The following is a 24708-nucleotide window of genomic DNA, read 5'->3' as shown; positions in this document are numbered from 1 at the left end:
GACCACCCTGATTATTCAGGAGTCTGCACATCCATCTTTTCTGGATACCCGTATATGATAAACGTTTTTTTTTTTTCATGCCAAGATGTTGAGTAGGAATGACCTGTCCTACTATACAGTAGGCCTGACCAACCTGTGTTTCTCCAGCGGTTATGAAACTACACATCCCAGCATCTGTTAATAGCAAAACCACTGCAGGGCATGCTGGGACTTGCAGTTTCACAACAGCTGGAGAGCCACAGATTGTGGCTGGGTCTGACCTACGGTGTAAGGAGTCTTTCTTAGAACAATACAGACTAATTGCGCCTTTATGTAGGTCCAACTTTTCATTATAAGAAGTCATCCTTCCATACCTGTAACAATTACACACCCCGCGTCATGTCTGTACCTTACAAACATAAAATACTTCAGGAGAAGACCTTTTGTTCTTTCTATAGGATCTTGCAAAGGTCACGCTCTGTGGCAACCTGGACTTGCAAGATGCACCATGGATGTCCCAGTGCAGGCTTGCAGGGTGCCCTAGGGTAGAGGTACTAGATGTAGAACCACCATAACTAACTAGTACATACCACAACATGAAATGCTTTCTGAGTGATTCTGGCCAGTTGTGCATTTTGCACCTAAATTCAGCATATTTCCCTCATGATATTTTCCCATTAAATATAGCAATTTTGTTTTTTTCCAAGCCAGTATTTTTTGGCCTGTGTGTCCACATATTAAGCTGCCCATACATGGAGCCGTTCACCGGCATCCGTTCTGTACTTTGAGATACGCGCTCCCGCACATCTCATCGTACGGTACAAAAAGTATGTGCTGCACATACTTTTTGTACTAGCTTCTCATCTCATCGCATTGCATGCACAATGCATGCAATGCGATGCGATTTAGCCCAAAACGGATCCGTTTAACGGACCGTGTATGGGCAGCTTTATGATGATCTAGATCAGGTGTGGCCAATCCGAACAGCAAGAGCTACCAACAGTTCAAGTTTTCCAGACCACCTGTGTTGGTTAGAAATGAACACAGCAGTTTTAAAAATGTGAGTTAGTAATGACGACAGCTGTGCACCAGCTAGGGAGTCTGGGAAATGTGACAGTTACTAATTAGTACACCTGTGCACCAGCTATGTGGTCTGGGAAACGTGACTTGTTGGTAAATAGAGGACCAGTTTGGCCAGCCTTGATCTAGATATATTCTTTGTTATCCAACTAGAAAAACAGTTTCTGATCATTGCTTATAAAGCAAATATAAAATAGGTCCACGTTGAAGCCACGCGTGTTGTGTTTATGCTGATTTAATGCTCCGAACATAAGTTACCACTAGTTAATAGTGATACACACAACATAATAAAATAACCATCCACTGAAGGTGAATTCCACTTTATTCAGGTGTTCCACAAGGCAACGATAAATTACATTATTTGGGTTTGATCAGTAAAACCTGAAAACTTAAAAACGTAATACAGGCTACAGGAGACCTCGGAGTTTGCAGACATGATGCAGGAGAGTGCTGTTTGGGACAAATTGTTAGAATTGGGATTTTGGTAGAGTAACATAATACCAAATCAGAACTGAACAGTGGGAGGGGGATAGGAGAGTTCCTGTGTGTGACAAAAGAGAACATATTTCCCCGACCATGCCAGACTGTTGCCTTGATGTTTATTGTACTTGTGTTGTACCCAATCCCACCGCACTCGCATAGGCAGAGAGGATATCAATGACCTGCTTGGTTTCTAGGGTCAGACGGGCTTCGGTTAACCAGTCCTGGGCCACCCTTCTGGACTCTCCTTTTAACTGATTGACCAACTTTGCCGCCAGCTCTAGATCACCGTGTTCGATGCAGTAGGAGGCGTAAGAGAGCAGCCTAAATGTGTCCAGATCCTCAGAGGTCAGCTCGCTGGGGGGTTTCAGTTGCTTGGGTTCAAACATGAGCAGGGACTGTATGTAAGAGAGGAAGTACTGGTAGAGAGTGTTCCTGGTTTCATCAATCAGGGCCACCCGGCGGGCTAGATTGCGGACGGAATAGAAGCGCGCTCTCAGTGCCTCCTCGCTGTACACGCCCCGGTGTAAGGACTCCTGGGGCAGGGAGGCGGTCAGGGCCTCGGTGAATTCATTGTTGGAGCAGCTTTCTTTAATCCCCTGGACGGCGCTCTCCAGGGGCTCGGTGGGGCTGGCCCCGGCTGCCGTTCTCAAAGTAAATTTTAAGGATTCGATTGACAGCCACAGATGGTGGGCCTTCCTGGCTTCTTCTTCAGCAACAGCATGCCCTGTATAAAGAGAACAGATGGTCATTAAGTCATTCCTCAGAATGTGGACACACCAAGGATGAGCCCTGCAGTGGTACTGTCCCGGTCCCCCATATAATAAGGGTGAATCCCAAGTATTTTGGATAGGATACATGATCATGGTGTCTGATTATTTACATATGCAGGATATCTGCACCCGGTCTAATGATTTAATTCCGGTGTTCATCCTCCCGGCACAGTCCTTACTATGTTTCACACCATCGACCGCCCCTAGCTGCCAACCTTTCCTGGTCCACTTCCTGTCTCCAACGTCCACTACAGTCTCCCTTGGTCTCCATTACCATTTATGCTGATGAGACACTGATCCACCTTTGCTTTATAGATCTCACCTCTTCCGTCCTATATTCATCTTTCTATGCTACCTCCTCATGGATGTACCATCATTACCTAAAAGCTCAGAATTAAAATACAGCTCATTATAGAGCCTTTCCTACCAGAGCTTACAACCTCCCCACAACACTCCATCTCTAGTTCCTTGGACAACAATGCACTCATCTCTTCCTCCGAACTGTCATCATGACCCGAGACAAACCACGTTTTCCAGGTCTCCTCCCGGAAACGCAAGTGAAATAATTAGCTCCACCTGTGGCTAATATAAAGCTGGTCAGTGAGTAATGAGTGCACCTGCACACTTGGTGGGTGAATTGGAAAATGTGTCCGTAAGTAATAACTACACATATGCACCTGCTGGTGATCTGGAAAATGTGAGCAGCAGGGCTCTGTTTTTATGACAGTTTAAATGCAGACCTCAAATGTGCACCCATTACACCGTTCCTTATTTATGTTTATTTTGCATCTTGAAGGCACTTCGATTTGGCTCAAAGTGGTCATGGTGGTTATATATGACCTCTAAACCTCCAACGTCATTGGCTTCCAGGTAGGTAAAGCAGAAAACTTCCGGTGAGTGGAAGGCTGCGTTTGCAAGTACCAGCAGTGACCAGAGGTAAGGGGGAGGTCTGGTGGTAATATAAAGGGATATGGGGTGGTGGATGAGGGTCTGTTGGCTTGTAGGGGTGGGTGGAGGTCTGATGGCATATTAGAGGAAAATTATCCATTTATGTTAATTTGTAGCTCACTTGGTGTTCGGATGAGATCAATGTAAGGGCGCTGCCCTGCGGGGCTTATGGACAGTTGAGACCCAGAGGACCATAGTTTGGGAAAGTAGAGCAGTGGTTCCCAAACTTTTTGAATCACAGCACCCTAAAGTATCAGAATATTTTTCATGGCACCCCTAGGCCAAAAGTTGGTTACTAATTTCAGGAAAAATATTTAAAAAGTTGTGATTTAAATGTTTTCCTTAGGTCAACTTATGTGGTGAGAAACATGATTCACTTCTGTTTACCCACATTTTATTAATTGGAAGCCACAAACACTGATTTTGCCTTTTTCATTGGCCATAAATAACTTGAATTGGTTCTGGACCACCAACCTGAGGCACCCCAGCAAGTGCTTCAAGGCACCCCAGGGAGCCTAGGCGCACAGTTTGGGAACCACTGAAGTAGAGTATTTGCCCTGCATTTTTGTTGCCCATTATTAATGATATATTTACACAATATATTACGTGTGGTAAGAAGTGTTGTCTGACCTTCTACAGCCTGCTCAATGCCCTTGAGCCTGGCATAGGCAGTGTTAATATCCAGCGTGAAGCCGTCCAGCTGCTCCTGAGAGAGGCGCCTGAACTGCATCTCCTGCTCTGAAAGCTTCTCGGACAGGTTCTGCGGGAACACAACGCGCGTCAATGCTTCCGTATAAACGGCGAGTACATAAACCATAGCTATGGGGAGACCCTCACCTGCTGGAACTCCGCCTTCAGCTCCTGATCCTGCACACTGAGGACATCTCTCAGGTGGTCAGTATGTGCTGCCGCTTGTCTACGCAGCTGTGTCCTCATCTCCGCCTCCATCACATCCCGCACCTCCTCTACCTGCAACACACCAGTAGCGTGCAGTGCTTAGCACACAGCGCAAATACTCATACTACAAGACAGATGGAAGACAAATCTAAGGAGAAGTATCAAATGTCATGGAGAATGAGAAACCATGAGAATTTCCCAAAGCAACCAATCAGCTTCTGCCATTGATCTAGCATAGCCAATTAAAATGCAGAAACAAATCCAGCTTCTAACGATGTGCCACTTCTCCATTTCATCTCTGTATCTCATAAATGTTTGATACATCAGCCCCATAAAGATGTAATGGGAAGGGTCACCTGCCAGCTGTGATATTAATGTGTGGGAAATAGAACACAAACCATGACAACTCTACCGATAGGTGTTCTAAGCAATGGGTTTAAAGGCCCCCATACACTAGTAAGATTTGGCCGAATTTCAACCAATCCCGATGGATCAGGCCGAGAAATCGCCCCAAATCAGATGTGTGTGGCATCCCATCCGACCCAATGCAAGGTACGGTGCACATCGGGTTGGACCCTACAGTTTGGACCTGCTGCAGGTTCAATCTATTGGAACGAACCCATCAGCAGCACATAGAGGGTGCTATTTAGCACCCACAATGTATTGGGTCTGATCTGTAGGTGTGTGCCAGCGGTGAAGCGCCGCGGCAGACACCTATGTGCAGAGGCAGACAGCGGCGGGGTCCAGGCAGCAGGGTAGAAAGCGGCAGAATTGTAAAAAATATTTTCAAAAGACTGGCCAGCCGCTGATAATTCTCTCAGCCAATCAGCGGACAGACTTTTGAAAATATTTTTATTTACATTTTCCAGCCGCTTCCCACCTTGCCGCCCCGGCACCTACATGGCTCTCCTGCTCCCTGCTGCAGATTCCTTGGAGTTTACATGCAATAAATCGCATGCGAGGGCAAACTTAAAAGTGAGCCTATGGGGAGTGTGAGCCTTAGGGGAATTGGGTCCGACTTGTGTATGGGGGCCTTAAGCCCCCAAAGCTTGAATAAATTGCCACCCCCTGACCTCTATATACACAATGAAGCTGGATAAGGTTTGGGACGGATTTACTTACACCCTGCCGGCATTGTTGGCAAAGTGATTGACTGTGTTACCTTCTTGTCTTGCTCCAGTTTGATCTCCGACCGGTAATGCTCCAGAGCCTTGCTCACGGCGGACTCTAGGGCTTTCTTATCCTCCAGCTTCTGCTTCTCTAAGGCCACGTCGATGTGCTGCTGCTCCCGCACCCGGTACTCCGCCAGCTGCTTGTGTAACTGGTCGATGCGCCGGTGGGCGTGGGCGATTAGAGAGTTCAGGTCCTCGGTGCTCAGCTTGCCAGCTACACAGGACAAGGGACAAATCAGAATGGATCTCACAGCGCACGATGTCAGATGTAATCCCGCCCACACTACAGGGTGGAGAAGTGGGCAGGATTCCCATTATTAACCCGTCAGCTTTTACCAGGCATTCCTCCAGCACATTCTATAGGCAGCAGCTGATTGGTTGCTATGGGCTAGGTAAGGTATGGGCCATTGGGTGGATGCTATGAATCCCGACACCAAAGCAGATGGAAGATGCGCAGCGTACGCCGCTATACAGCGTTTTCCTGCCGTTACATTCCCTAGGAAACTTACAGATAGGATCACACACGGCCTGGCAGATGCCAGGATTTACTGCACTGTAAAGAATAGGTTGAATTATAACCCGATCAGGTGAACTACAACTACCAGAAATTATCTGATGATTCACCAAGATGCTGCTGACTGACGTTTTATTATTAGTATATTACATTCATAGAAGGGATTATATAAAAAGAAAAAAAGCTTGGGGTTAGCCCAGAGTCCCCAGGTGCGTCCATGGTCTTGTTTAAATGGTTGCTATAGGCAACAGTGCTGGTCTACTCCCCATATTGCCTATAGGAGCTGGTCAGACTTCTGGTTTTGTGGTCTAAACTGCAGTAGTACCAGAACCGCTCGTATGGTGTAGAACCAGCCATTCCAACCAGTTCCCAAGAGCTTCCGCTGCGGTCTCCCGGCACTGGTGACATCACCCCACAATGATGTGACACAAGTGACATGCAGAGCACACAGAGAGAACAGGAGGTCAGCGGCACAGACAGACACAGAACTCACCTACGTTGGAAATGTCTGCAACAGAGAAAAGGGAAGGTTTAGAGAAGTTAGTGCCCATGCAGAAACGTATCTCCCCCCCAACCTTCCGGCTCTTACCACAGCGCATGTTCCAGGTGTTCTGTCTAGGTATGGATTCCCAATACTCCCCACATGGAACGTACAGGTCTGTTCTGTGCTGAATGTATGATCTCATCCACCAGCTAATCCTGATCATGTAACACCGAGCACATTACCATGCACAGGATTAGTGGCGGAGTACAATGTACAGAACAGACGTGCAGGAGGGACACTAAGCAACTGGTTTCATTCCTCTAATATCTGTCGTCATTTATCTACCTCCGTTACGTGTATTGGGATCAGATCCTGGGACGTACGCCGTGGGCCAAGCACAGAGAATGGAAAAAAGGGCATTTATCAGTAATAAGGTTATAGAATGATGGTGGTTTGTAGAAATGGCACATGTAGGCTTTATAATGGGGTCCTTACAGCTTCAGATGTTACACTTATTGCCCCCGCCAATATATATTACCTAGTCCTTGTTCTACTGAACAGTAGTAATTATGCTTTTAGTGCAGAGTGGGTTATTTCCTATCCCACCACTAAGAGGGAATGGTAACGCCAGTAACCCCAATGTCTCATCTCTCCCCTGTTTAGCATTAAAGGGAGAGAACAAGGTGGAGAATGGGTACTACCCTGGTGTGCAGCCAGAACGCTGGAGACTAACAGCAGGCACCCCAGGGAACCAACACCCAAGTTACTCCTGCACCCCTAGAGCATGGCACCTGTAATTATCCCAATGGCGATCCCTGGGCACTCACACTGCTGCTGCTGCTGCTGCAGGACGACGGACTAGCCACATTTATCCTCCAAATAAAAACATTACTGCTTGTATTAACTAGAACAATGGTGCATATGTCTATACCAGTGGTTCCAAATGCGGTCCGCAAGGCACCCTTAACAGTCCATGCTTGCGCACAGATACTGAGCCAATAATTAAGTCGCCTGTGTTTTAGCATGGATCTCTTTCCAATCTGGACTATTGGGGTGCCGTGAGGACAGAGTTTGGGAACCTCTGGTCTATACTATATAGAGCCATGTCTATGCATCACCAAGTGCAATCCTGACTTCTCCAGCCTGTGATCTATAACATCTCATAGCACTGCTCAAACTAGAGTGGCCAATCCCGGGCTCCTGGGATTTGGCCCCAAAATGTCTGGGATTTCAATTCCAGGATTGGACGCCGGGCAACACTTGCTTAGATGCTGCCTGGCTGTTCCCGACCCCGACGTGCAGCGTAATTAGGTCATAGGTCACACTGCGCAGGCCGCACTGCTGTACCGCCGCCAGAAACCTCTCGCAGCCCGCTCCCAGTGCAACTTCAGCAGCAACACCCACCCGCTGCCTCTGTCTGCTCTGCCCAAGTAAGTTAAAGTGGGGGATGGGGGGAAATTTTTTAGGGATGCCAATCCCTGGAATGATCTTTTGTTAATCCCAATTCCCGGGATTGGCATCCCTAGCTCAAACAGATCCCTGTACTGTTCCAATGACCTTCTCTGCCCTAAATAAGACTTGTTGCAGAACAAAAAGGAAAAGCCAGAAAAAGCCAGCAAGGTATAGAGGAAAGCCGCCTGCAGGGGAATGTGTGCAGACAAGGTCATGTGAAGGTGGCCAGCTGGGTAAGGAACGGACTGGTAACTAGAGTGATTTATCCCACCCCTAACCAGGCAATGTGTGATTAGTGGCCACAGGAAGGTGACAAGTATGGTGTGTGTGTCCCCTTTCCATTGTACAAACCAACATAATCAAGTCAAGTAAATCAGCTTAAACAAACACAAACAACTGAAAAGGAATACAGATAACAATAAAAAGGTAACAAAAATAATAACACTTAACATATAAAAGTACATTTAAACCAGCTACAAATATAACCAACATACCAAAAGGAGAGATAAACATACAAGAGAGTATGAACTCTAGTAGCAGGCTTTGGCAGACCAACTTGGCAGCCTTTAGATCAGGGATGGGGAACCTTCGGCCCTTCAGCTGTTTAACTACACATCCCAGCATGCTTTGCAACAGTTATAGCACGGCTAAATAGCAAAACTGTAGCAGGGCATGCTGGGATGTGTAGTTCAACAACATCTGGAGGGCCAAAGGTTCCCCATCCCTGCTCTATATTCTCCATGCAGCCAGAAGATGTCAGACCTCAGCAGCCCTATTTCTGCTCACAGGGAGGCGGAGCTTTTTTTTTGGGGGGGGGGGGGGGGGGATGTACCACCAAGTCCCATTCATCTTGCAATAGGCATTATCGCACGTGGGTGGAGCTTGTCGACAATCCACGTTATGTTCCCGCCCACCTTGTAAGCCTACTTTGTTAGTCTGTGAACATTCATGAAAAGCAGACCACAATAACACAGAGTCACCAGCATGCATGGCTGCGGGGAACAGATGCGAATCGCACGGAGCCATACGCTAGTAATAAGCAGCACACAGACCAGAACCAACCAATCAGATAGAGCTCATGTTTTATCAGTCTCTGCAAAAATGAACTTTGTTCTCACTCAACTAGCAAGTGATAAACATGTCGCCACTTGGGACAAAAGCATTGGGAGGCTATGGACAGTAGTGCAGGTTACTGCTGCCGAATAATCAGTATGGCAGCCGCCGTCTAGATCACGCCATAGAAAATGTTGTGATACTCCTGAATCACTAAGTATCCTGGTGATATCTCCATAAACGAGCCCAGACATTTACGCTTGGGCCAAATGTATTAAGCCTGGGGAAGAGATAAGGTGGAGATAACGCACCAGCCAATCAGCTTTGTTTGAAATATGACAGTTGGGAGGTGATTGGCTGGTGCGTTATCTCCTTCCACATTATCTCCACTGTATCTCTTGGCCAGGCTTAATACATCTGCCCCAGTATGTCTTACAATCAATACAACGACCTATGTAGTTGGTGGTTACTCTGTACCGATCTTAGGAACGTCATGTAAATAATTAAATGTTTATGTTAATGCATCAATCCCTTTAAAAAAATGATCATTCTCTGGTTAGCAGTGGCCAGAATGACCAGTGGACTACTGCGCTCCAACTAGTGATCTTTTCCATGTCAAACTATTTCCGTGATATGAACTAGAGAATTGATCTCTCTTCAGCATTAACAGTATAACCCCTCCCCCCAATAAACCATGTGACCACCAAGGAGATACATGATTGGCTCTCACAGACAGATCTGCTTGCAAAATGTGGAAACAAAGTCCTTGCATCGCAAAGACTGAGGGTTTTTTAGACAGACTTATTACTGTCCTAAGATTAGGTAAAAAGAAACACAGATTTGGAAGATACCATCTGTGGTGAAAAATTCAGCTGTTTGGTTGAAAGAAGCCCAAAATTCTAACTAGCACAGTACAGCAACGTGCACAAATCACAATTACTAGACAGGGACATTATACAGGGAACCGCTGCAGGAGGGGGCAGGCTGCAGGGTGACTACACTGGATAGAACCAGGGCTATTTTTCAGTAGGCTGCAGCAGGAACTGAGGCCCTTATTCTAGTTCACTCTCTGACAAAATATTTCTTAGATGGACAAAACCATGTGCACTGCAGGTGAGGCAGGTGTAAAACCCCACCCAAATCTAATTATCTCTGCACAAGTAACACCTGCCTCACCTGCAGTGCACATGGTTTTGTCCATCTTAGAAATATTTTGTCAGAAAGAGTGACCTAGAATAAGGGCCTCAGTTCCTGCTGGAGCCTGCTGAAAAATAGCCCTGGATAGAACGGTCTGCAGCCCATATTATAACACCTGGGTATAGCCGCTGCCGCCATGCACACGTAGTGATAAGTAACCCTAATCCCAGAGGTTTCCCTCAGCCATATCTAATAGAGCAATAGATGAGCGGCCTCATCTCATGCAGTGGAACAGGCTGCGGACATCTATACAAAGGGAAAGCACAAGACCACATACTGTACATAGGGCTTAACATTATATCCCTTTAAACCAGGACACTCATGAATTACACAGGTTCTCTGGCTGATTACAGCCAAGTAAAATGCAGGCAGGACTGTCCAGGTTTAAAGAGACAGTATGGTAAGCCTGCACATCAGTAACATGGCACAATTATCAATTAATGGGCGACCTCAATGTTACACAGATACAGCAATAACCATCACATTAACCCAGCGGTGCAATTGTAGAAACAATAACAATGTGGAAACATGACCGTACTCCTGGTCACAGCTTCCAGTGACTACGCTTTATACCGCACTGCGCTCAAAGTAACAGTAATCAGGACAAGCAGTCATCTTCCGACAGCGCGCTACCATCAGTCCTGCAGGTACCAGGCGGCCATATAGAAAGCTTCAGGAGATCTAATGCTCTGTATTATACCTTCATTTCTATACAGAGTGAACCTTTGTAGGACGCTGCCTTCATCCTTCCAGGGACGCAGCTGCCACAATAAGCCCATCAGCCATTGAACCCATATGAGAATACAGTGGATATCGGTTCCAGGCACTTACTAAGCCCCTTCCAGCCAGACTGCACCTCCGGGGTGATACTGTCCAGCTCTTTCTGGAAATCCTCTCGGGCCACCGCCACCAGCTCGTGGTACTGAGCCATGATCTTCGCTTCAGACTGAGATTTCTGTACCTATCGTAGAAATGCAGAGAGATGGCAGTGTTAATGGTGTCAGCCGGATTAAGACCGATTCCAAACTCCGGTCTGCAGGGCCACCGTATAGAGTAGGGGCAGCCAACTCCAGTCCTTGAGAGCTACTAACAGTTAACGTTTTCCATGTCGCCGAGGTTGAGAACCACTTGTCTAGAACAATGATTCCCAAATGCCATAAAAGCTTGTAAATAATGTTTTGGAAAGACGAAAAAAGAAATATCTAAAAATGAAGAACACAGTAATGTAGATCCCTGTATAATCAGACCTTCACGGAAGGCAGACATCCTGCTAGATAATAAGTGAATCAATTTATGTAAAAATATAACAAATTTAATAGTACATAAAATACAATTAATCCGGATTTGAAAATAAGAAGTTTCTAAATGAGAATTTAAAATCAAGTGGGTGGAAATTAGCACATCATATAACCTGCACTGGAACGGGCTAAAGTCCTTGGTGGAGAAAGTCCTTGGGTGAGCCAATTTTGATTAGGAAGCCGCTGGAGGTATGATAATCCTTTGAAGAATTAGGGCAAATTTCGCCCACAATGGAGCAACCTCGACGATGTATGCGGTGTAGGCTTGTCCCAGTAGGTGGTAAGTCTCCCAGGTCTCAATATTAGGTCCAGTGGAATAAGCAGGTGTCAGGGTCCAATAGAGTGAAGAGAAAGGATGGCAATCCACGTAACACTAACGCGATTCGCTGACCCGTCAGCTTTATCAATAATAAATCTTGATAAAGCTGACAGGGGTCAGCGAAACGCGTTGGTGTTACGTGGATTGCCATCCTTTCTCTTCACTCAATTGGACCCTGACACCTGCTTATTCCACTGGACCTAATATTGAGACCTGGGAGACTTACCACCTACTGGGACAAGCCTACACCGCATACATCGTCGAGGTTGCTCCATTGTGGGCGAAATTTGCCCTAATTCTTCAAAGGATTATCATACCTCCAGCGGCTTCCTAATCAAAATTGGCTCACCCAAGGACTTTCTCCACCAAGGACTCTAGCCCGTTCCAGTGCAGGTTATATGATGTGCTAATTTCCACCCACTTGATTTTAAATTCTCATTTAGAAACTTCTTATTTTCAAATCCGGATTAATTGTATTTTATGTACTATTAAATTTGTTATATTTTTACATAAATTGATTCACTTATTATCACTATTAATTACATTGTACAGCGCTGCTATTCTTGTTTTTTGCTTGTCCTTTTTTATGAGGGAATTGACTACTCCCTTTTTTAGCAGCTGCTTAAATTTTTGAGGGATCAGCTTATGAAAAGCGCTCCAAATCAACCCAGGTTGATTCTTTTTTCTCTAGACATCCTGCTAGATAGGCTGAACAAGTACATCAGATATCAGATCAGTCACAAAGGTCTCCCGGTATGAATATAAATGGATTACTTTTTTAACAACGTTATCCAGATCCACGATCATACGATGTAGATTCTCTTCGGCGGAAATGATATGAGGTTTCGCGCCATTGATAGAATTCTTCTTGGCGCCATCGATCACACCTTGCATCCGCTCCAGCTCCTCCCTAGGTCACAACACAGATAAACATTCACTGGTACGCCAGCAGGGGGCGTGCGATACAGTGTAATTGACTTCTGTGGGGGAGACACATTCATCAGTATGCCAGCAGGGGGCGCTCGACACAACCTAATGTTCACTAGTACGTCAGGAAGGGGCACTAAATCTAACATACTGGATTTCTGTGGGCGTTTTAGGAAGGCACTTGTGATGCTCTGATAGAAATGAGGTGCATCACTATAAACCCGACCCCTTACACCCAAACATGCAATTGTAAAACTAAACAGAATATGCTGCCGCTATGTTAATTATATCAGAGGACAATCTCTTCCATTGAGCACGACAGCAAGATTCCCACCATACACATCAGCCTGCCACATGTATGTGTATCAGTGTAATCATCACTACCATAGTGCGAGGACTACTGGGTCTCAGAAGAGGGCACATTACACTATTACCCTATACCAGATCATGCCACAAACACTCAGCCCTATATGGCAGTATGCAGGCCTGACAGGAAACGAGAGCCTCATACACGTTACATAAAACACGGATACGAACTTTGCCTTGAGAAGAGAATCCGCTGCCTCATCCACAGCTCTGCTGCGCACCTTCAGGGCGTCCTCCAGATCCCGCCACTGCAAGGACTTCTGCTCCGCAGGCACCTGCACAAAGCACATGCAGTACACAGCGGTGAGCACAAGGGGGGGTCTAGCTCCTACTGAACGGGATTGTACGCTGTGCACAGGTCCATTCACTCACACTATGTATTACAGTCAGATTGGATACTATTAATGCTGCAATCACCAATGCCTGGCACATCACAGCAGTCCATGCAGCTGTGGGGGAATGGTCCTCATACACTCTAGGCTAGGCTTTATGAACTTATAATGCCGGCGTACTGCCACCCACCAACCTGGCGTCACTTATAAGCCCAGGGCCCGCTGTAGCTTGGGGAAAGGTGGTATGTGACCGCTATGGACTCTGGCCCCAGGGGATTGGACAGAGGCTGTGTAGCGGCTTTTACCACTGACCTGAGAGTCGTCCATAGCCTCTCGCAGCTTCTGTGCGTGGAAGTTGACGGCTTGCACTGCAGACTCCTGGGAGGTGATGGCTTGGAGTGTGATCCGGGCAGTGCTGCTCAGCGATTCCTCTAGGACAGCCGCTATAGCTGGGGGAATGAGAGTGATTTACAGACAACGTACAGGAGGTGTAAAGGTTTCATGTATGATGGCCGCATATAGAGGAATAGTAATATCCCAAACTTAGGGCCCTGTGACATACATTCAATCTTGTCCTTTTCCTCTTTATCCTGCTGGACCAGGCGGGCAGCCACCTCCTCCGCCGGGCGCTCCTTCAGGTGGGTGGTGTCCTCATGCTTACAGTGCTCAGCTTCTGTGGAACACAAGGCAATGTGAAACCACCTGTAGCCACTTGTACAACAGCAGCACAGATTCTGAGTCCGCGCACAACTCCCGCCCCCCCCATCCAATCAGCCTATACCGGATCATGCAGTGCCGCAGACTGAATTATTAGCAGTATGAAGCTGCCCAAGCACCCAGACTGCGATGCTGTATATGCACCCCCATTGCTCACAAGCTTAAGCTAACACCAAAGACAATCATACATGAAATACTAACAAGAGAGGAACAACAGAAAGAGCAATAAAGTTATGATACAGAGTAATGTTCCGTCCATCACCACCCGCCATAGGACACCATCAACATGATGGATCAGGCTGTGATGACTACCTGCCTCCATGGCACCGATAAGAAGCACAAAAAACAACATCACCAAATCTATTCGGTAACCCAGGCCAGGCAGCTGAAGCGGAGACTAGATCTAGGCAAGATTCACCGAGATCTTTACGTTGTATTAACTTTTCAAGAACATTGTGAACACAGTGGTGGCCTTGAGCCTCATGCGGCTCTTCCCCTTGTAAAGTGCGGCTCCTGCTCCCACTGCTGCCCACCGCCCACCGTCCGTCCCAGTCCCCCCTGCTGCCGGTTCCCTGAATCCCTTCTCCTTCTGAGGGGAGGAGAGCGGGCATTGCGCATCTCTCCTACCCCTTACTGTGCATCCCTGTGACTGGGCCGTCCGCCAATCAGAGCTCGTGGGCCAGCAGCCAATCAGTGAGCTTTGATTGGTGGGCGGCCCAGTCACAGGGAAGTGAGGGGGAAGGAGACGTGCGGTGTGCTGTGCTCTTCTCCTATCGGTGACATGACAGGAGGACTGCAGGGGACGCCAGACTGTCCTCTCCCCACCTGGCAGCAGCAGCAACAACGGTGAGTGCTGCTGCTGGGAAATTTGCACTGTGGGGGCATACCAGCTTTTTGGCACTGTGGGGGCATACCCGGCACCGTGTGGTGCATACCTGGCACCGTTGGGGGCATATGTGTATCTGGCACTATTGGAGGCATATGTATATATGGCACTGCACTATTGGAGGCATATTTGTATCACACCCACCCAAGGGGTCAAAATAGGCTACGCCCCTTTTTTTGGCGCATGCGCCTTCGGCGCGCGCATGATGTTGGCTCTTGAGCTTGACTACCGATATTTTCGGCTCTTTACCTCTGACCGGTTGGCCACCCCTGTACTGGCATGTTCGGCCCAGTACAAATAGCTGCACCATCACATCATTATATTATCATTTATAATAAATCGTTGTAATTCTATTTATTTAATATACATTAATTGCACAAAGCGATTGTATTCTAACAGAAGCTTGCGTTGTCGCCATGCGCTACACACCACAGTTGTGTGATGCTGCACGACAAGGCTAGGGTTTATTGTGTAGACACTAGGTGGAGCTACTGTCCAGATTGGGCCAGTGGCTGAGCGCTACCTGAGCTGGCTGACTCCGGTGCCTTGGGAGGCTTCTCTTCATGTACCGCTGCGGCCGGGACTGAAATCACATCGCCTGTGGCAGAAATAATCTGCGCTACATGCGATGACGCTAGAAAGAAAAAATGAAATGAAAATAAAATTGACAGTATGTTTAAAGGCCACAATTAAAACCAACATTTCTTTATACTTCTGTTACAGCGGGAGAATCTTATTGACCATTGATGGAATGATTGGTTGTATCATTATATGCAGAACACCAAGCGGCCTGATCTCTGCTCATCTGATCTTACAGCAAGTAGGCCTTGATCTGTCCATCGTATGTAATGGCTGCCACTGAGTGACATGTGACCTGTGCCGTGAAGGACTCGCTGTCGGTAAACGGCAATAACTGACCACAGCTCGCTAAGCCGACTGCTGGAGATCACTATATGAAATTGTGAGCACTGCGTCCAATGACAACTACAGTTGGATCAATAGAACACAAGTGCCGCTACCAGCGTGTGATTTGTCTGCCTGCCACCAATGTGCACAGGATTTACCTTCCACACTCTCAGCAGCGGGGGCCTCAGCGGTCTCTTTTTTGGGCGGCGTTGTCGCCTTCTTTACATCCGGCACTGAGGAACTGTGTAATGGACCCGGCTTAACCTAGGGAGAACCAGAGATAAACCATGATGGAAAGGAGCAGTACAGCCAAAGAACCGGTTCCCACACTAAGTATCTCTATGTACCTGGGGATCATTCTTACGGGTATGTTAAAAAAAAGAAAAAGTCGACAGTTTCTAAGCTAACAGTCTATACACAACACACAAGCAAAATGTTGACATGAGTGTTTTATTTTAAGGTATTTTTTTTTTTTTTTGTAGATTTCAAGTGAACGGTAAAAGTATGAAAAAATCCATGAAATACATTTTTTTTCCCAAAAACTCATATCAACGTTTTTATCTGTTGACCATTCCCATGTCAACTTTTTTCGTTGTTGCTTATGTCGAACATATGGTGTTGTCGAATCGACTGGATACCTTCTCCAACTTCCTGTTATTGTTAACTGAGACACCTACTGGAGAGTGGGGATCATTACACATCCCCAACGTGCTACGGTAACAACTCTTTTTGAGTGTGTCATTTGCTCCAATTACTTCCAGGATGATGTTGGGATTTCACTAATCTAGTGAAAGATGCTGATTGGAACTTACTGATTTCTTTGGCACTGGAGGGTTATACGGTGCAGGTCCCAGGGCAAGTTCGAAAAGTTTGTCCGAGTATGGTATAGACTTCTCTACATTGTCCCGAAACTTGGGATCCCAATGGGCGTATAGTACGGTGCCCCCAACGCCACCGGCCACAAACAGGAGTCCCGCTCCGACCACCTTCCCGGCAGATGGGCTGCATGAGAACAGACAGAGATGGCATATCAGTACAAACAGGCAGTGTATATTAACGTGTAGCTATACTGCATATGCAATGCTGATATACTGTATGTGAACTCTTATAAATAATAAAAGTACCCAGGGAGAACACGGAGACAAACCACAGAAGTCTCAGGACGCCAAGGAGAGTGCTCAAAATGGCGCCCAGTCTCAGTCGCACCAGGGACAGGAGGAGGCAGGCCAAGAGTCCCCACGCGTCCAAGTCAAGCTGATTAGGTGGGTACCGGGCGGTCCAGCAATATCAGGGGGGCACCAGAGGTCGAATCAAGCAGGGCAGGAAGGTCTAAATCTCCGCATACAGGATTAAAAAACAGGATTTTGACAGAGCTCAGCTTCCCCGTGTCCTCTCGCTAGCTCAGTCAGGCCACGCCCCCCCCCCGAAATTGAATGCTTTTATTAGCATTCGATGCAGATTCGATCCCAATGCATGCTCCTGTTCAGTGGAAATCTAATAGTAAATAGTGCAAATCTAATGTGTTCACTGCAGCATTCGATTCAATTTCAAGCTGCTGCCTGAAGGGTCAAGAACACTGAGATTGAATTTAAATCTAATAGCAAATCAAATGCACATTGAATAGTAAATCGAATGGAAAATAGAGAAAATTGAAAAAGGAGTATAAAAAACGTCAGAACAGGTCGAATAGGCCAAACCTAAGCGGGGGGGGGGGGGGGGGGGGGCGCTTCGAGTGATGTCCCTGAACAATATAGTTTGGTATGTACGCACACCCAGGGCCACCGCCGTAACAGGTGACAATATTGGTAGTGCTGTGGGTCATGTAGTGCATATGGGGCTTAAGAAAATCTGACAAATCCCACAAGGGCTGGAAACTGATGCAGCATTATACCACCAAGGAGGAAGACATCACCAAAGCTCTCTAACAGTACAGGTTTTCCTGATCTCCCTGATAGAGCACAGATACATGTATTACTGAATGTAAAAGGTGCATACGCACTAGACTATAATCTAACCCACACGCATGATAACAACCAGTCATATGGATATTTACGAGCTTATTGTCTAGCGTGTCCGCACTATGTCACTAGCGATGCGCATTCCCATGCATCGGCAGCGGCATTTTCCCGCTGGCCCTGAATGCAGCATGACCGCCGATCTCCGCGGCCGACATCAGCAAAAGAGTATGGTATTGCCAATGGTGGCCCCCCCATGGAATGTTTACCCAGCTATACATTCCAAAAATAGGTAGTACTACATATTGCGCTTGTGATTCTGTGAGAAGAGCTGGAAAACATGCACTGTTTGGCTGCCATGAGAACTGGGAACACTAAGCAGGAAGCCTACAGCCTTAAGGTATTAAGGGGGTGATGTATGCAGCAGTGAAATGAGTGGAGAAGTTGCCCATGGCAACCAATCAGCAGATACATATAATGTTATAGAATAAGGGGTAACAGAACAGGTCATACCCGGAGGATGATCCGGTGGAGTAGGCTCTGGTAGCACGCGGAGGATGGAGTGAGGGCTTCACACAGAGACATTCCTGCGGGAAAGAAGAAGACATTAGTGGACCCCCAACTAGACAGCATTAAGCGCAGCACAAGTCTCCTTCTTACCAAGATTTCAGCAATACTTTACATACTTCATAGCCAACCTCAAGGGATATAAAGGACATCTGTTACTGCATAAATACATAGGGCAACAATGCTGATTTCCCTGCATCATTTGCTTTATTGAGACCAACACACACACACACTGGGTCTATTTCACAACTGATCGCTGGGCTGCTAATTTTTGGAGCCAGGGATCAGATATACGCCACCCCGCCAAAATGATATCCCACCCTGCGCGGCCTAGGGACCGTACTCACGCACAGTCAATCGATTATCAGATGTGATTTACGCCTAAGTAACTAGGACAGGAGGCACAGAAGTTATAAATGATGGAAGGAATACTCTATACACCCACAGATCTGGTACCCATTGTATATAGTACACTATAGTGATATATTCTATGTGCAGAGGACACGTTTCCAGCAAGAGTTCGCCTTCTAATAATGGTGTGATCCATACTACCAATAATAAAACATCAAAATCTATTCATTACACAAAGAGGGGAATTCAATTCTCGGTGAGAACAGCTTAAGGTAAAACCTGAGCTTTTCTCCATAAGTTGATTCAATTGTTTGCAGTAATTCTCTACAGGGTTACCGCAAGTTTCACTTCACCACATCTGAGCGTCGATAATCTTGGGGACACCCCCTGAATTGATTTATTAGGCACTTACAAATTATTTATTACTATTTAATTATTTATGTTGTTATTTGTGGGTCAAAAAAAAAAAAAAAAACAGCAAAATTGGGTTTCAAGGTATGGGACAGGTATACAAGTTGAATAAATGTACTCCCAATCTGAATTTGGACATTTATTTTGCAGAAGAAACTTTCTGTACTTGTTTGCAATTTTGAAAAAATAAAATATAGTCATACAACAGCCATTTGACACAATTGAAGTACCCCCACTTCTTTTTTTTATGACCAGATAAAATCTTATCATATTCCAGGACCCCCACGTAACCTCCATTAGCATTCATATCTAACTGCATCCCATCAGGACTGTCTAGTAATCTGATGGGACTGCCATGCTATGGAATTCTATCCTTATATATCACTCCTATTATCCGTATAGATAATAAGCTTGCGAGCAGGGCCCTCCTACCTCCATGTCGGGTTATATCTACCCAGTGTGTCTAATCACTGTTGTTTCCAATTGTAAAGCGCAAAGAAATATAAGAAAATGTAAATAAATAAATAATAAGTGACTACACGGTGTTCCTATCTTCGTTTGGCTTTTTCTGGGGTACAGGCAGATTTACCTACGTTCTTCTACAATAGGCAAGAATCATCCCAAGAATCCCATTTTTGTGAATTGGCAGCCGGAAGAATCGCAGGAGGCTGCTTTTTGTGGACACTCTAGGTGAAGCACAGTACACAAAGTCCTACCGCGGTAACTAACCACGGCCAACTGTATTCCCCCTAAAGCAGGTAATTTGGCAAAATGCCAGAACAGGATGACTGTAAGCACAGACATTGCTAGTGGCAAGACAGAGTTAAATATTACAGGATGAAGGATCCGATTCCATGAAACACAGACATTTCCTAGTTTCCTACAGTGAGTCACACGTTCCGTGGCTGGTGCTGCAGAGGAGAAGGAACGCTGGCACAATACTGGGCCTCACCATTATTCCTCCAACTTATACAAAGGCTAAATCAACATTATGGCAAAGAGGCATTATACAAACTATGTCATTCCTTACTTATGCCCATTATCTGTATACTAGTTATAAGCCCATCAAAATGACAGATTAGTCCCTATCTGCTCCGACCTCCAATCGGTCTTCACAGCTCCCTCTCTCCATCACCAGCAAGTTTAAATCAGTTCATTTTGCTTTCACTTTCTGTTGAGGAGTAATCTGGTCTATTGAGTGGCCTCTAGTGGCCACTGGCGGTACTTCACCTAATAGGCGAGTAGTATTTAGATGGACAATTATATATAATATAATCTCTTTTCAAGAGTGCACGTGGCACATGCATAATGCCCCCCTTCCTGGCGGGATCACTAAGGGTGATACAGATTGGGCAGACAGTGAGTGTAGAACAGAGGGCTAGGCTGAGATGCAACTGGATTTAATGAAGTGGATCTTGAGAGCCCTGTGTAAGTTTTGTTGAGAGGCGAAGAGTCATAGGGAGGGGTAGAGAGGTAGGCAGCTGCATGGGTAAAAGTCAGAGAAGGTAAGCAGGAGAGGTGGCAGGTGTCTGTAGAGTGAGGAAGCGAGTGGGTTTGTAAAGGGAGATATAGGGGGGTATTCAATGTCTGTCGAGCATCTTATTTTTGTCGAGCTTTGTTGTTTTCTCGACGAGAGGTTGGTTATTTATGAGGTCGCCTATTCATTGTCTAGTTTTCTCGACTTGTCGAGCAGAGCTCACCTGATTTGGTTTTCGGTTTGCTCGACTGTCGAGTTGAACATAACTCGACTTGTCGAGTTATTTTGGGTAAAATCTGTCGAGATAATTCCTGCAGCCTATTCAATGTCAAAGAATTCACCTGACCTCGACTGTTTGAAATCACTCTTCCCTCAAATTTAACTTGACAATTATTTCTGTCGTGACAAGGGAGTTTCTCTTGTTGCATGTTCATAAATTGTGTTAAATGTATATGCAGGATTGTACTAATGTTTGTAGTGCTTATCTTGACTTCTGTCTTTGTGATATTTTGCTAAATATTCATCTTTTGATTAACTTTATATTTGCTGCATGTTTATATGGTATGCTTTAACCCATTATTCCATTGTCAGCATCAGTTTTCAGCTTGTATTATTACTCATTTGTTTAAATTATTCCATTTGGCATATAAGAAGTATTATCTTTTTTCTGCTCACCTTTCATGTTCACTGTGCTGCATTTTGCCCATTGAAAGTCTTTCGTATACATGTCTATTTATGTCTACTTCTGGTTTGATCAAACACCTATGTTTAGTTTGTTTGTTGCCATTCTTTTGTTTATTTCTACAATGCAATGCATTGCAATTTACCTCAGAGCTCTCATTCCTGTACTGAGACTTCAGGGAGATACCAGGATTGTGCAGTCTGCTGATTTGGAAATGGTTTTTATGGGAGAATTTTCATTTTTAACAAGATATCTACTTTTATATAATTGACTATAAAAATGAAGCCTATCTCTAACAATTGCCACTTTCCTCTCTAGGGGAGAACTCGACTTGTCGAGCAGGGGAGAACTCGACTTGTCGAGCTAAATTTTTAGTTAGCAAAATGAGAAAAACAAATGCAAATGCTCGACAATTCGGACTGTTACTTGGTGGGATTAAAATTACAGTTTGAATAGGCGAGAACTCGACTTGTCGAGATAAATATTCATGTCGAGCAAAACGAGAAAAACAAATGCTCGACAATTCGGACTGTCACTGGTGGGATTGAATACCCCCCAAAGTCAGATGTAATTGGAGAGGTATGGGTGAGGAACTTATAAGTGAGAAGCTTGAAATGGATTCGGAAGGGAAGCCATAGCAGGGCATGTAGGAAAGGGGAGGCGGATGTAGTACATTCGGAGAGGTAGTTGATAAAGTTACTAGTAATTAACTCAACACAGCATCACAAAAGCGTGACTGCAGAACGGCGGGCAAACTCACCAGCCTTGCTGTATGCGGGATAGTTGCACTTCTGCAACCCAAAAGAAACCTCTATGAAAAAAAGGTCGGTACTTGTTTAGTTTCACGGCGGCAGTTACGTAGTTTACATAGTGGTGTATTGAGAATACCAATACAGTACTATGTTGCCTACATAAACTACGTAAGTGCTTCTGGAGCCCTGAATACACAATGGTTAATATCCCCACTATCCACGTCGGTGCGGAGCTACTTTTATAAAGTGTGGCGAGCGCAGCGAGCCACCGAGCCCGAAGCTCTGTAAAACATCAGGCAGACTGCAAGTCGCAGGCTATTACATTGACTTCATTAAATTTTCATAATTATAGTGGTCATCCTGCTGCAATAGCCAAAGGTTCACCTGAAAGTCAGCTAGTTAGAGTAAGATAATCAGATGTGTTGGGGCTTGAATGTAATGCTTATGACAGTGATGGTTAACCTTGACACTCCAGATGTTGTTGAACTACACATCCCAGCATGCCCTGCTACAGTTTTGCTATTTGGCCATGCTATAACTGATGCAGGGCATGCTGGGATGTGCCGCTCAACAACAGCTTGAGTGTCAAGGATAGCCATCACTGCCTTATGAGGTTATGAGAACAAAACAAAATCATTTAAAAAGGCAAGATCACTGTTTTTGGAAATAACTAGAGAGAATTGTGTGCACCTGAAGCAAACCAAAATGTGGGCCAGGTCCCCCAAGGATCAGATTATATGCTGGGTACACACCAGAACGATTTGGCTTCAATTCCCCCAATTTCAAAACAATCTCGACCGATTGTATGTAAATTACAGTGCTGCTTGATCTGTTAGTTCCCAAATAATAGTTTATTGAAGAGTCGCATACCATTATTGATTCATACGGATAGCGTTAGACTGGGGAAGGGATTCTAGAATAAACTTTTTTTTTTAGTTTATTTCCAGTACAGGGGAAAAAAAACAAAAAGGAGCTTCACTCTGCACCCTCCGGCCCCTGCACCTTCAACGAGCATAGTGCAGAGGGCACAGATCACATGCGCGTGTACCAATGCCTACATCAATTGTTTGAGGTTTGGGATTATAAACACACATACTGTACATATACATAGACAAACAGTAATTCCAGCACCTTAGTAAACATAGCATGGCTGCCATTCACACAGCAGGTAAGCATAGGAGAAAATGTAAGCAGCACTAAAAGGACTTGCAAATGAGAAGACGACGCAGCCACAGCAGGTAAGCGGCTACAGTTTCAATTTAGGAAAGAAATATCAAGCACCTGCTGTGGCTGCAGGGTCATCTCTTGGTCTGCAAGAATTGAGTGCCACCTACCTATTGCATGAACCCATGAAATAGGTGGTTACTACCGTATGCAAGCTCTTTGCTCATGTGCTTTTCCGATTCTTACTTAAACCATCTGCAATGGTACCAAATCTTGCAGTTTTCTGTCACCGATACTTAGGTCAGTGTCCACTGCTGATGCAGCTCGGTGTATGTACCCTGCACTTGTCCTCCCTTGTATTCAAATGTAAGTCACTGTTTTGCTTATTCATTTATTAAGTCTGTAATTGGGTGCTGCTGATCCCTTGTGGCACCATATAAATAAAATGATATTATAATAAAAAATATAATAATGTGTAACACATATGGGACCTTACATAAGCTCCCACTTTCAGGTGGTGTGATAGAGTGCCCAGTCTCCCCTATCAGACAGGTAGGAGAGGGGCCGATGGCCAGTGAGGCCTGACAGTGACAAGGTCACCACGTCTTCCTGTGAGTGGCAGCAAGACAGCCTGGCACTGAGCAGGACATGCTAGGGTTGATAGGTACAGGAGGTCACACAGAGGCAGGGGGTTACCCACGCCAGGCACAGGGCCGGTAGCACCGCAATGACAGGCGCCTGCTCCCCAAGCAGCATCTGTCCTTAGCTGAGTTAGCTCTCATGCAGCAGCGGCCACATTGTGGCCAGCCAGAAAGGAGCTCTGTCATTGGATGAGCATTACGTTCATCACAGCCAGCCCACAGCTGATTGAGCGACCAGAGAGTCACTCAGAGCAAGTCCCGCCCCGATACGTCGCTCAGGTGAAAGTTCCTGAGATCGAGCGCTGATTGGCTGGCCGGGAAAGGACGGCGCGATCCGATTGGTCAGCTAAGTGAGGGTCGCAATCGCTGATATCCTGCCGGTAAAGTCTCTCTGCGCTCAACTGTGTGACGGAGTCGACTCGGTGCCCGGTGTAACACCGGCAGGGAGACACGGTGTATGTCCCGTCGCTACAGCCGGAGCCTGGAGGTCACCCCACCCTTGCCATACCCGGTGCCAGCGTGCGCGCTCTCACCTTGGCGAGCGCTGCTGCCCGAGCCTTCCTGCACACCCGCAGCATTTCCGTACTCTAGCGGGGAGGCCGTCCTCCGGTAAGCGGCTCAGCAGCACAGCATGTCCCCGCGTCAGATGAATGAGGAGAGTGAGAGAGTCCGCCGCGCAGCCCGAATTGACACCGCCCACGCCCCCCGACTGGCCACGCCCCCTCCTAACGTGCCGGCTGCTGGACTTTTTTTTTTTTTTTTTTTAATCAACATCTTTATTAGAACTCAACACAGACAGCACATATACAGCAGTAGACAGGTCACTCACTTTGGGCCTGATTCTGGTTCACTTGCAAAAGTAAATACTCTTGCTGATGTAACGTGCAGCGAGAGTTTGGGTGTTCTTTTGTTTCTGTGCAGGGTAAAT

General features: G+C 46.1%; 1 protein-coding gene across 4 annotated transcripts; it reads right to left on the bottom strand.

Annotated features, from left to right (window-relative positions):
* Positions 1–1363: 1363 nt before the first annotated feature.
* Positions 1364–24505, bottom strand: IMMT (inner membrane mitochondrial protein). Of its 4 annotated transcripts, XM_083146111.1 has the most exons (15): positions 24314–24504; positions 18249–18322; positions 16593–16782; positions 15939–16044; positions 15398–15508; positions 13834–13944; positions 13584–13720; positions 13111–13214; positions 12421–12556; positions 10861–10990; positions 6337–6351; positions 5320–5543; positions 4098–4229; positions 3891–4020; positions 1364–2266 (listed from the first exon to the last, which is right to left on the bottom strand). In XM_083146111.1, exons 1-15 carry the CDS (start codon positions 24356–24358, stop codon positions 1659–1661), a joined length of 2253 nt encoding a protein of 750 aa, XP_083002237.1. In that variant the 5' UTR covers positions 24359–24504; the 3' UTR covers positions 1364–1658. The 4 variants fall into 4 exon arrangements, with proteins under 4 accessions (XP_083002237.1, XP_083002391.1, XP_083002302.1 ...); XM_083146265.1 differs by lacking the exon at positions 15398–15508 and having other exon boundaries at positions 24314–24505; XM_083146176.1 differs by lacking the exon at positions 6337–6351.
* Positions 24506–24708: the final 203 nt, after the last annotated feature.

Source organism: Crinia signifera, chromosome 1, assembly GCF_055691185.1.
Source record: "Crinia signifera chromosome 1, ASM5569118v1, whole genome shotgun sequence".
Classification (NCBI taxonomy): Eukaryota; Metazoa; Chordata; class Amphibia; order Anura; family Myobatrachidae; genus Crinia; species Crinia signifera.
This window is presented reverse-complemented; position numbering and strand designations above follow the sequence as displayed.